General features: G+C 42.5%; 4 protein-coding genes across 7 annotated transcripts in view; 3 read left to right on the top strand and 1 right to left on the bottom strand.

Moving 5' to 3' along the window:
- Window positions 1–12,854, top strand: part of LOC143366496 (salivary C-type lectin 2-like) — a 120,467-nt gene that overhangs the window by 94,480 nt on the left and 13,133 nt on the right. The gene's annotated exons all lie outside the window — the stretch shown is intronic.
- Window positions 50–1,392, bottom strand: Mrpl22 (mitochondrial ribosomal protein L22). 3 transcript variants are annotated; one of them, XM_076807484.1, is made up of 5 exons: window positions 1,088–1,392; window positions 972–1,010; window positions 679–903; window positions 379–592; window positions 50–309 (listed from the first exon to the last, which is right to left on the bottom strand). In XM_076807484.1, the coding sequence occupies exons 3-5, from the start codon at window positions 898–900 to the stop codon at window positions 89–91; spliced, it is 657 nt and encodes a 218-aa protein (XP_076663599.1). In that variant the 5' UTR covers window positions 901–903; window positions 972–1,010; window positions 1,088–1,392; the 3' UTR covers window positions 50–88. The 3 variants fall into 3 exon arrangements, with proteins under 3 accessions (XP_076663599.1, XP_076663597.1, XP_076663598.1); XM_076807482.1 differs by lacking the exon at window positions 972–1,010 and having other exon boundaries at window positions 1,088–1,391; XM_076807483.1 differs by having other exon boundaries at window positions 679–976; window positions 1,088–1,391.
- On the top strand, window positions 2,077–7,267 carry LOC143366409 (dnaJ homolog subfamily B member 1). Of its 2 annotated transcripts, none has more exons than XM_076807480.1 (8): window positions 2,077–2,386; window positions 2,841–2,991; window positions 4,312–4,457; window positions 4,534–4,674; window positions 4,763–4,896; window positions 4,983–5,098; window positions 5,304–5,467; window positions 5,599–7,267. In XM_076807480.1, the coding sequence occupies exons 2-8, from the start codon at window positions 2,861–2,863 to the stop codon at window positions 5,709–5,711; spliced, it is 945 nt and encodes a 314-aa protein (XP_076663595.1). In that variant the 5' UTR covers window positions 2,077–2,386; window positions 2,841–2,860; the 3' UTR covers window positions 5,712–7,267. The 2 variants fall into 2 exon arrangements, with proteins under 2 accessions (XP_076663595.1, XP_076663593.1); XM_076807478.1 differs by having other exon boundaries at window positions 2,079–2,429.
- Window positions 8,474–12,594, top strand: LOC143366479 (gamma-glutamyl hydrolase-like). The gene is made up of 9 exons (XM_076807595.1): window positions 8,474–8,608; window positions 8,739–8,905; window positions 9,415–9,538; window positions 10,055–10,105; window positions 10,498–10,572; window positions 10,655–10,809; window positions 10,883–10,989; window positions 11,561–11,789; window positions 11,877–12,594. The coding sequence occupies exons 2-9, from the start codon at window positions 8,785–8,787 to the stop codon at window positions 11,999–12,001; spliced, it is 987 nt and encodes a 328-aa protein (XP_076663710.1). The 5' UTR covers window positions 8,474–8,608; window positions 8,739–8,784; the 3' UTR covers window positions 12,002–12,594.

The following is a 12,854-nucleotide window of genomic DNA, read 5'->3' on the forward strand; positions in this document are numbered from 1 at the left end:
ACAATAAACCCAATTTCTTTGAACAGTATAAAACGTGTTACGCATTAAAAATTAAATGCCTAAGTTTATTTTTACGTGCAAGATACATTTATAATGAATAGTGTACTTTGCGATTGCGCATTTCAGTCATCCAATCTTGCAGCATCTCGTCGCCAGTCTTAGGAGCAGGCAGATAGTAGTTTTTGGGTGGCTTTCCTTCCTCTAGGCGTACAAAGTAATGACAGTACTTGTAACGTACTTCGCCAGGGCGTCCCCTGGCATGGCGACGTATTCCCTTTATTACTAAACCTTTCGTCGCGAATGATTCCGCTAAGGAAAGAGCAATACGACCATTAGAAGCAGAGACCTATGAAAGCACTGAATAATCGATATACTCACCGACCCATAGATTACTCTTAAATTCAATGTTATGTTCCTTGATAGCCAGTTGCTGCGCTTCTAATATCACTGCCTTTGCGATGGCAGCACCTTTCTTCGACATGAAACTTAACTGTTTAACAGCTTCGTCTACGGTCATGCCTCGCACGAAGCCCGCGATGTACCACATTTTTAACGGGCTGTATTTTACGTTCGCTTTCATGTGGCAAATGTACTGTAAAGCGTGTAAGAATGGTATTGTTCCTTGTGTAATAATGAGCACGTAAAGGGGCGCATTAATTTTCGTAGCCAGAAACTTACTCCGGGTCGTTTCTCTTCGCCTGGCTTTTGAGGATCAAAAATAACTTTGTTGTAGTTAAGAAACTTTGTAGGGCTTTCGTCTAATACCACCGGTGATCCATGAATATTAGAACATTGTATGGCATAAGGTGATCTTAATACACCGGCCAAACAATTTGCGTTAGCCGCAGTGAATATGTTGGTCGATGCGAATCGTTGCGCACACTGTTTTATGGACTGCATTTTCTGTGAGAAACACGCATTGACTTTCAATAAGTGAATGGTAATACCGCTGCTGAATCGATCTACTATAACTTGTCTGTAATGTAGTAACTATTCGAACTTCGAAGAGGCTAACATACATCGAAACATAACCCCTAATTGAAGAAATATCATTAATTACAAATAATATAAACAATGAAAAGTATACCTGTATTCGCTAAATATTGGTTATAAATACTAAGGAATTGTTCAAGTAACTTATAAACGATATTTCACTGTAAGTTCAAAAGAAAATGCGCACCGCGCAACTACAGCAAAGAGGTACAATTTAATAGCAGTGTGTCGGTATCGGCATCGCATACGGAATTATCAGTTCTTTTCGAGAATAGACTACCATTCCATTCATGTTAATACATGCAGGACAGTTTTCTAATGCGAGGTAATTATTTGCATTTCTCGAAAGGAGTAGGCATGTTGCTCCTCAAATTTTATTACAAGCAAATTCAAAGAGAAGATATAATAAGAGGCGTCACTCCGGGCGGAACCTTTGAAGTCCTTACTTGACCTTGGCATTTAAATTGTTGTCTATTCGAGCGGGATATTCAAATCGACTAAATGTACCTTACCGCAATTTTCTGATTATTGCCGAAGTTTACCGTGGTTTACCGATCATTGCCGAATGGGTATTTAAATTGGTTGTCTTAGTGATTTCCCCAGATTATTTCTGTCCTTGTCGAGTGACGCCTCTTATTATATCTCCTCTTTGAGAATAGGCCTGTTTACACGTGCGCTTTGAGTTCCAACTTCCAACTTCCAGCTTCCAACTGACGGTTTTTGGAGCGGCCGTGTAATGTAAACGAGCTTAAGGTCACACGCGCCTGGCACCACCTGGCGCTGTGATCCGCACTACAGAACAAGGTGTCATCGTGGCAAGAATAAGTAACGACTGTGAATACCCCCCATAGATGGAAACAGATGGAAATGCCGCGCTTCATTTTCTGGCACTAGCACAGAGTCAGTGCGAGATACCGAATTCGCTACATGCCCAGAATATGTATACACATACATACCTACACATAGAAGTTTTCAGCCGATTTTCTAATTTCGAATTTCGTGCCGAATTTGAACATCGATATCGCCCCCTTCCGAAGGCTTCCAAAGCTACGTTCGCGCGACAATTCTTGGCCCCCTAATGGCGAGTAGGAGAGTCGCCGCCACATTGGTCCGTCGCGGACGTCACCTATGTGACGTTTCCTCGGTTCCATTTAACAGAATGCTCTATCCGTTTTAGCGTGTTCGTGACGTAACTTATACCAAATTGCTATGGCGGAGAATTAGTGGAGCGATTGAATTTATTTACCATTCTGCCCCGTCATTGCGTTAGGATAAAGTTTGCTTCAGCCCGCGGCAGAAGATCATGGATAGCAACAAGGATGAGGCGGAACGGTGCATGGAACTCGCGGAACGGTATCTCCGCGAGAAGAAGTACGACGAGGCCGAGAAGTTTGTACGTAAAGCACAGAAACTTTATCCGACGAAGAAGGCGGAAGGTGAGCCCCCCAACTTACAAAATCCACGTCAGTGTTCCCCGTCTGTGGCGACATTAATCGATTGCCTTCTATCCACCTCCCTGTACGCACCGTGACCACCGAACCCGTCACGTCCCCGTTTTACACGGCACTCCTGTCACTGTGTCGCATCCGATTAATAAAACCTCAAGCTATCCAGCAGGGTCGTTAACTTCGTCCGAAATCATTTCGTTGCTTATCGCCGAGTCTCCTAAACGGTACGCCCTCTGCTCCGGGAGAATGATATCCCTCGCTTCCACTCGTTTCCATCATCGGATTCTGTATTCTTCAAGTTTGCTCGCAACAGTGGTCCGAGCGAACAGGCCGAGAATGTGAAATAGATAGATGTATCGTCGCGCACATCGCCCTCACGTAACCGACTTGTATTCGCAGATGTGTTAACGAAAGTGACGATGCTTTCGAAACCAAATCAAAAGTCTGAGTCCGAACCTACCGTTAGAAAACGTCAGACAACACCTAAGGAAACATCGTACACCCAACCTTCTAGCGATTATACAAAGGAACAACTCGAACATGTTAAAAGGTACACGTGTCAGACAAATTGTAAGACATATTAGCCAGAACGAGAACGTTGGAATAAGTGAGCTGAACGAGTTTTATGCAGATGGTCCGGCTTTGTGTGCGCTCTTGATAGTACTATATCTTAGTTATTCAGGGTTGACAACCTGGTGGCTCACGAGCCACCAGGGGCACCGCCGCCTTGCTGCCACGCTGAACGGCCTCTCTCTATGCTGACCAGACTCTGACGATTCGCAGTGGATTTCTCCTTCTTTCCTTCTCTTTTCGATTGCGATCGTCAGAGTTTGGGAGGTATGGAGGGGGCCATTCAGCGTGGCAGCAAGGCAGAGGTGTCCTGGTGGCTCGCGAGTAGTGGTGGAGAATTATCAATAGTTTTCAATATCGAAAGCTATCAATATTTTTATATGACTATCGATGGTGATCGATTTTAAGTAAATGAAGAACTTCAATCGTTGTCAGAGTTATGCAAGAAATATCTCTATATTCCGGCTAGTTTCGCAGAGTATGAAAGAATCTTTAGTAAAACTCAACAAATAATTTCCGAGAGGGGGTCCAGAATAAAAGCAAAAAATGTTGACTTAATCGTTTATTTAAATAAAAATCAATGGCTATTTTCGTACACTACTCTTTTTTTTTAAACACTTCCTATATTCTTCATTTTGAATTCTTTTCTATTTGGCATTGAACATCAATTATATTCAACTGTTGCTAATTTTTTCCAATAAAGATGACGATTATTATACACTTGTAATATGTAGGTACATACATGACAGTGGATTTATGTTATGGGAACAATTGATAATTATCGACAGTAGGGATCAAACTATCGATTACTATCAACCACCATCGATAGTCACGACCATCGATAATTCTCCACCACTACTCGCGAGCCACCAGTTAGTCAACCCTGTTTTAATATATAAAACAGGAAGCTTCTATATGTTTGTGTGTTTGTCTGTCGCCTAAAAACTTTCGAGCGATAATCTCTGGGATCCCAAAATGTGCCCCAGCTCATTATGCCTGACTAGTCCAGAGGAATGTGACCATTTTCACAAAAAGAAACTAAACAAATTTTTTTTTATAAAATCAGAATCTAAATTTCGGGCGAAGCCGAGTAGTAGAGCTAGTTATTTAATGGAATAAAGCAAGCACTCCTGGTATCAATAAGTGTATATGTAACATTGCCTCTAATTTGTAACATTTGTATCGCGAAAAGTTATGTAACCACAATTGTATACCTTTCTCTACTTATTTTGTATTAATCGTACATGTACATATCTTTAAACTGAATCGATAAGGCGGACGTAATTTCGTTTGGTTACAGAATTAAGAAATGCAAAGATTACTATGAGATTCTCGGTGTAAATAAAGATGCGACTGACAGCGATATCAAGAAAGCGTACAAAAAGCTGGCGCTGCAGTTACATCCGGACAAGAACAAGGCTCCGGGTGCTGCGGAATCCTTCAAAGGTAAACGCCGCTTTGTGAGGTACATTTGGGACCGTGTTTAATTTACGAGTATCGTTACGCGTGACTTGTATCGCAGCTATCGGAAATGCGGTCGCAATTCTCACTGACGCGGAGAAGCGGAAACAATACGACATGTATGGCCCCGAGGAGGAGAGAATGCAGAATGCTCAAGGCCGTCAAAATAATTCACATTACAATTACACGAGAGGGTTCGAAGGTACTATCAAAAGTCTATGTATATCTTTATTATAAATGTCTTAAAGATTTCTGTCGCTAACTGATATGGGACGATGAATTTCTTGCAGCTGACATTACGGCGGAAGAATTGTTTAACATGTTCTTTGGCAGCGGTTTTCCACAGCAAGAGTTTTATATGAGACGTCCCGGCGGAAGGTGGATGAGGCAGCAAGACGTTCAAGCCCAGCATGCTCATTCTCAGGTACGCCGACGGGGGCAAATGTCTAGCCACTGTATGATACCTATTTTACGAGTATCACGATGTATAAGAAGTATCTTGATTTTTAGCAAGCGAACGGATATACCACATTCCTTCAGATGTTGCCTGTCCTGTTATTAATATTATTAACTATGATGAGCAGTTTGTTTATATCAGATCCTGTATATAGCTTGCATTCTAACGCGTAAGTGTCTTTATAGTTTATGACGAATATGTATGACAAATGATGGCGAATGAAATAGTTTTTAATTAATACCCTTGCGGGGATGTCTCGATCTCACCGCTTCTGCTTTAATCTCTTGGCTGTTATCTCTGGTAGAATCTAAATTCTAAACCTAGCGAATGGTCTGTGTGAGAGTGATTATATGCACATTTTAATTTGTGCGCAGAAAATATTCTGTACTGAGAACGACTCAAGGATTAAAGGTGCCATACTATGTCAAAGAAAACTTTCATACTGAATATCAAGGCAGCTTGCGTAGGCTAGAAATTTCTGTCGAGGAAGAGTACCTGAATAATTTGAGACACGCCTGTTATAGAGAGAAGAGCTACAGTAAGTATCCCATTCACACTGTCGTCCCATGTGCTCTGGTACGGTGGGGGGGCAGGGTTATCTATGATTTTTCTGGGACTAATAGAGCGCGCAGAGACGCGTAAAAATTTGTAAATTTCTTTGATCTTTAGGGGAAACAATGATGTGGAAGGCACGGAACTTCGGGGATCAAGAGTTGTTTTTCAAAGCTAAGAATATCGATATGCCCTCGTGTAAGAGGGTACAAGAATTGCAAGCAGCATAGCGGCACCATATAATTGAATAGAACTTTGTTGTAGATAGGTGTATATTATATTCACACGTGTGTAGTTATATTACTGGATGAATCGAAGGGTATCGGACATAATATACGAGCGCATATATTATGCTTCTTCGCATGATGTACTTGGTCCGTCATGAATTTTTACATGGGCCATTCAAGCTGTTTGCTCTGTACTCAAATTGTAAATTGTTTGATACACGATCGATCGCAATAGCGTGCATGGCGAACCCCAGCATGAAATATAAATTATCGACGTATAATTTAATCGAGTTAACGTATAATTTCAATTCAAACAGACCGAGGGTCGCAATTTTACGACGAGTAAGCCACACGTTCGTTGGTCTACATGTAAGGCTAGAATTATTTATGTTTCATTGCTGTTACACAAGGAAGTACCAATGAAGCCGCGTAGTCAGTGGCGAACGTGATTTCGAAGCAGTCACGAATGCTGGCAGAGTTCGGACGTTAAAATATTTCGATTCTTGCCGCGTTGTTTCCGCCACTGATCGAAATAGCGCGATAAAGACAACTCGAGAAACTGATTAGCACCGATACAAATGATATCCACGAATACCATTGTTACGTTGAAGCTGCTTATACACGACGAGACTGTAGGCGACGAGAGAAAGTTTAGACGGTTGATTAAACTTTAATTGTAATCGCATAAAAGAACAAAGTATATAAGTCACACGAAAAAAAAAAACAATGTACGCTAAGTAAGGTTCATTAACAATACGAGGCAACGAGTGAGATTATTGCTTGCATTTCTTTCGACGAAAATCAATTGTTTCGACTTGCGAGAGTCGGGTCCGCTTTTCAAGGCCTAAGTTGGCTTTGAACGCTCGAATTTCATCCGCATTTCTTTCCCGCGTAGAAAAGCAAACTGGCTCACAGTATTAATATCCAAGATCACGAGAATATAGATAATTATCGACGTTATTGAAACTCCGTCTCGATTAAATTCAGAGGGCCGCTCTCTTCGGGTGGAACAGTGTCAGTTACATTCCTTCCGCCATGCAAACGACAAAGGAAGTCCGCGGTAGGTTGGCTCCACTTCCAAGATTCACGTAACTGAAGGCACGAGAGGGGAAGTAACCGTAGGAAGCATTACTCTTGTGAAATGGTAGCGAGCGATCGTTAACGAGGGATCGCAACTCATCCTCGCGTACGACGAATTTTTATATTAACGCAACGCTGAAGAGGAAGAGGAAGAGCAGAGAACATTTTCTACACTATCAGCCATCCACGGGTGTCCATTGTTATTATTATACAAATCACAGTGTTATCGTTACGAATAATACCGATTGTTATGCCTTTTTAATCGCGCCCCCCCCCCTCCCTCCACATCTGTAATGCCCGAAATCGTAGATTCCTCGAAATATTCATTGCGAGCTCTATCTTCGAACCGCACATATCAGATTTCTTTCACGATTCGGTCAGCCCGCATACTTTTAATGGCACTTAATTATCGGAATCATTGTATATTGTATATCTAAAAGTATTTTGATTAGCTTCGAAATAAAGACACTTCGAGAACAGTCGCCACTCTATGTACGCTCCTTTCCATGAAGAGTACACCGATGTACAGAGTCGAAGAAAAAGTAACACTCTTTGGGTTTCCACAAACACCTCGACCACTTATTTCGTAGAACGCTTAGAGATAAAAAGTAATCTAGTGTTTCCAGACGAAGAAGGTCCACCGGTACAAATGCAGAGATTCTTGAAGGCCTGGACCTTTATTTTTCTTGCAGCCTGTACACGTCGCGTACCGTGACCGTAGAGCAATGAATCCTTTTCAAACATTCTACTTGCTCGACAGCGATAAATGCACGCGCGTTATGCAAATTATCAAAGTGCATTTCGCATTGTCATCGTTGTTGAATTTGAATTTTCCCGCCATAACTTCGATCAGTTTTCATGGCGTCGTGGTTCTTGAGGTTCTTGACTTTGACGATTTCGATGTCTACATTGTTAAAACACTTGTACGCGTAAAGAATACGCGAATTAAATGTTAGAATCAACCATACGGCAATTTGTTATACGTGATTATTGCAAAGATCCACGCGTAAACGATACCCCAGCCCCATTCGAATCGCACCACTTTGGCGCGCGCTGCCGCGGCGCGGGAAAGTTGCGCGCCGAGAATGAATTCAAATCTTGGGGACCTGGAATATAGGCAGATATATGTATATTCCTCATCAAGCTCCAATTTCTCCGTTATCGCTCCCCGCTCAAACTTTTCTTCGTCGCACGTCCGAGACTATCTAGTCGTTTCCCGGTTTCTTTCTACGACTGGCTTGCGTCCTCTCGGGACTCGTATTTAAAGATGGGGTAGGTGGAGGATTGAAAGGGGGTAGGAGCTTTCTTCTAGCGGTCTTGGGCTTGAAGGCACCGTATTTGGTTTGCTCATCTTTCCGGAGGGAATCAAAGCTTCAAAAAAGTGCGAAAGCTTAATTGGAGTCTTTCGAAGGAATGCAAGGAAAGAAGATCCCAGAGTTAGGAGCGATGGGGCCGCAGTGATGGAGGGGGAAACACCTACAGGAGTGGTGGTTGCGTGCATGAACTGCGCCTGCGTCAGTCACGCACACATTACCACCGCTCCTGTAGGTGTTTCCCCCTCCATTCACTGCGGCCCCATCGCTCCTAACTCTGGAATGCCCGGTCTATTGCGTTCAATCTTCCTAGGCGAGAAGCATTTCGTTATCAGCCAGATAACGACGACTGGCAACGGCAAAGATCCGCAGAATGTTTCAGCGTGAATCGTCGCTGCTTAAATCCTCAGCTGCGTGATCGAATGTTTCGATGATCTGGAGTTGTAGTAATTCTAAGTCAACAGTGAATGGAATTCCGTTCAACAGTTACTAATCCAACGTCGAAAGGTCAAGTGTCCGTAACGATTTCAATTGATACGGAGTATTTATAACTGGAATGCATCAAGAGGAAAGAGTCAGCCGATCGGGAACCGTACCCGGGTTCTTTCGCTTCTCCAATATTAAACGTCTGTTCCAGATCGCTTCGTCCGTTCGACCACGTTCGACGATTAACGCGCCTTGCAATGTCGCCGACAGCATCGGTACCCGTGATCGTCTGGCTTCTCACGTTCGGTTCCTTAACCGCGACGACTCGATTTCGCGGCGGCTATGAAGACAGCGATCTCAACGACAGACCGATAATCGGTGAGTATCCGATCCTGAAATCTATAAAACAGAGATCAACTTAGAAAGAGATATCAGCTTGATACTGATCGGTCGTTCAGGGGGATGTTTTATTATTGTTGGAGCCTTACGAACGGGGCGAAGCCACGTGTGTAAGGCATCTACCTAGAAGAGAGATCAGTCGCGGTCGCTGGGCCCGTGACTCGTGCGCCTATTTCAGAGACAGCAACAATGTTGCGAGAAACATTTTTAGCCATTTAAGTTAGGATGCAAAATTCAGTTAAAACTGCGCCTTCAGAGCATGGCATTAAACATGTATATACAGGAGAATAATAAAGAGAATGCATTGAATAACTGTTGTATCCGATTCTCCGCTCTGTCGGTAAGGTAGGGCACGTCATTGAAATGGTAAAAAAAAATTTCGAGTCATCAAAAATCCTTCTCGCAAACCGGTTTTCGGAAGTATCGCCCAGCTGTCAGCTGTTATCAACGAAACTAATTATAATTTGCATGATTTCACTGTTGTAAAGGTATCGTAGCGCAGGAATTAAACGGACATCTGAACAGAACATACGGTGATAAGTACAGTAGCTACATCGCCGCGTCGTACGTGAAATTCGTTGAGGGCGCTGGCGGAAGGGTCGTGCCGATTTGGTGAGTATCGATGCTGCCTTAGATCGTACTTCCATCGGTTATCTCATCTCTTACTGTACACCACCGCAGATCCAGAAACTTAATGTTATAGGAAGAGCTTCTGTACAGAGCAGAAGTAGTGTCGACGGTGATATTCAGATAGTTTGAATGAGGAAGAATCTTTCCCGGAAGATGCCGCAACGCTCGGAGCAGAAGGCGCCACTAGCGCATGTACTGCGGTTTTGCATGAGTGCGCATGCGTGAATAGTTTGGGCGGGAATTTTTCATTTGTGGAATGTATGAAGTTGGTAGTTACATATTAATGTTTTATAGCACACCGACGACAAGTGGCACGTGCGTTGGTGGCGCCACGGGCTGTAAAAAGTTGCAGTCATCTTCCCCATTGTTGTAAAGTTTAGGGTGTCTGATTAGGTTTCGATGTTCACTTCCCCCTTCTTTCTTCCGTCATGTTGACTTTATTTTCGGCGAAAACGATGGAACTCGGCTGTAATTATTAGAGGGCTAATCTTCCCTTAGGATCGGTCGGAGGTACGCGTACTACGAAGACATAATGGGGAAAATAAACGGGTGAGTGGAAGCTAACGACAGCATAAAAATTTAAGGGCGACATCAGCACTGAAGGACGTTAAAAAGCAGTGCATATACAGGGTGTCTCGCTACAGGTGGTAAAGCTTTTAGGGGATGTTTCTACAAGCCAAAATTCAATTCTTTAATATCACGCTTCGTTTTCGAAAGAATTGACTTTGAACTTCAGCTAGATACGCGCTAAAATTAGTGGCGCCAATTTAATTAAAAATTTAAAATTGAAGTTGAAACATATTCGCTTTTTTAGAATAAATTTAATAAAGATTATTTTTTTAAAACAAGCGATTTTTTCTCAAGCCCCCTTAGCCGCACCTGCGGACGTCCGTACTATTATATAATGCTTTTATTTCTATAATGATCCATGCTTTCCACAGAGTTCTGTGGCCAGGTGGAGGCACTAATTTGACTAGTCCCAACAGCTACGGCGGTGCAGCGTATAAGATATACAAGTAAGAAAAATGACCAATTAGCGAGAGGAATCTCGCTGTCTCCAAATTTTTAGCGGCCATCTTTTAAACCACCCACTTACAGAATCGCGAAGAAAATGAACGACAAAGGCACTTTCTTTCCAATTTTCGGCACATGTATGGGATTTGAGTTACTCGCGTTCATCACCACGGATCGCAAACTGAATATGACGCCCTGCAACAGTGTAGATCAACGACTACCTCTCGAATTAAAGCAGAGTAACTGTTTCTCTTCTTTTTCTCTCTTTTAAATGGAAATTCATGCAATTGTCCCGTTTTCCGTTGCGTTCAGGTTACACCCACAGCAAACTGTTCGGGAACGCCCCGAGGTACGTTCTGGACATTCTGGCGAGCAGAAACGTCACCGCGAATTATCATCGGAACTGTGTCACAGAGAAAGTACGTTTCTGTTCGCTCTGACAAGACAGGGTGATTCCCCGTGCGAAATTCAGTTGGTACTACACGTTGAATGAAATTTTTAAGACTCCTTTTCCGAGAAAACTGAATTATTCGAATCGTTAGGTCCGCGTGACTAAAAGTCGGCAGAATTTAAGGAGCAAATATCGTATAACCGCGAATAGTGGGAATTTTACAACTTTTTTTACAAGTTTTTCTTCATTTGAAATGAAAAGTCGCTTCCACCTTCGAAACGGTTTTCTCTAGAAAACATAGCCCCGCGGAGTAAAAGTTATTCTACGATAAAATGACGAGTTGTCAGTCCACGAGGGTTAATTTCACTCGCAGTTGTGTCACGGTTGGCTGATAAGTTCTCCTGATCTTTACTCAACGAAAATTGAAATTCCGAGTCCCTCGAGAACGGAGGGATTTTTAATTCGAATATTTCGTTCCACATCTTCGACTTACTTTTGCATCAGGAATCACTTCCATCCCAGTTGCGCACTAATTTTTAAGACGCTCCGTATAAAGACGAATTCTTTAGAAGCGTGTTATCTGTCGCACCAAATTTCAGGCTCTGAATACTGCTGGCCCGAAGGACAAGCTCCGCGTGCTGTCTTTGAATCACGACCGGAATGGGGTTGAGTTCATCTCCTCCTTGGAATCTGTTGATTACCCGTTTTACGGGGTGCAGTTTCACCCCGAAAAGAATGCATACGAGTGGAAAATAGAGATGCGTATTCCACACTCGAAGGAGGCTGTTCTAATCAATCAATATTTTGCAGATTTTTTCGTCAACGAAGGTAAGTCTCTACGGAAGTCGCTATAAAGCACGAAATACTAAACGCTCTGTGCACGGATGTTACTAATAAGAATTCTTTTGTGAGCAGCGCGCAAGAACAGAAACAGATTCGTGTCTGCAAAGAACGAATCTGAGAGCCTGATCTACAACTACCCGACTACATACACTGGTTCGAAAGGGTCTTCGTTCACGCAGTGTTATTTATTCGAGTAACCGAAAATATGTGTGGTAGATAAGCGTAGGAGATGTTGCGAGTTGAAGGTAGCGTGCGTTTCGTCCTGGGCCTGCTAGTGGACTTTAGATGCTGCTTCAGACACGGGGATGTTAGGAGGTAGAGCGGAACAGAAATAGTACCTAGAAAGGAAATACTTAGCGGGGTTCTGAAAACTGCACAAGTCCCAAAGTTGACAACTTTGAGGTTTCGGAGCAAGAGGTTTGATATTACTTTTTGGAGGAAAGCTTCACCAGACCTCTTCTTCAGAAACCTCAAAACGGTAACATTGGGACACTCGCAGCATTTCATAATTCGTGTTGCTTTTAAAGATATTTTCGCATTCCTTGTCCCTACTCTACCCGCCTTACTTAAACTGTTCGATCTGGCATTTCAAAAAAATCGAGTGAACTGAAGTTTTATCAGCTTCCTTGTGCCGTCCTGGTTTTCCGCATTTCAATTTAAAAAATGTCACTATTTCATTACAGCCTAATACAATTTTTTGTAATAGGTGTAAGACAATGTATTATTAACGTAGCAGTTAAATATAGGATATTAAAAGTGCAAGTACACTCCATTTATGAACATATAATAATGTTTAAATTTATAATTCACATTTCTTTGCCGAATTCACTGGTATGCGGTCAATTGCTGGTTGGTTTACCCTACAACTCGAAAATTATATGGCCAATAAAGTATAAAGTATAATATCGAATTATATTTAAACTCCTGAACGGTACTGTGCGCAAATATCCCTTATGGTCCATTATTAATTGCCATCGAACCTGCATATGACACTGGCACGATTAAAAGTTCAACCTAAATCTATCATCGTCATCAGTATTACATAGAACT

Source organism: Andrena cerasifolii, chromosome 2 (assembly GCF_050908995.1).
Source record: "Andrena cerasifolii isolate SP2316 chromosome 2, iyAndCera1_principal, whole genome shotgun sequence".
Taxonomy (NCBI): domain Eukaryota; kingdom Metazoa; phylum Arthropoda; class Insecta; order Hymenoptera; family Andrenidae; genus Andrena; species Andrena cerasifolii.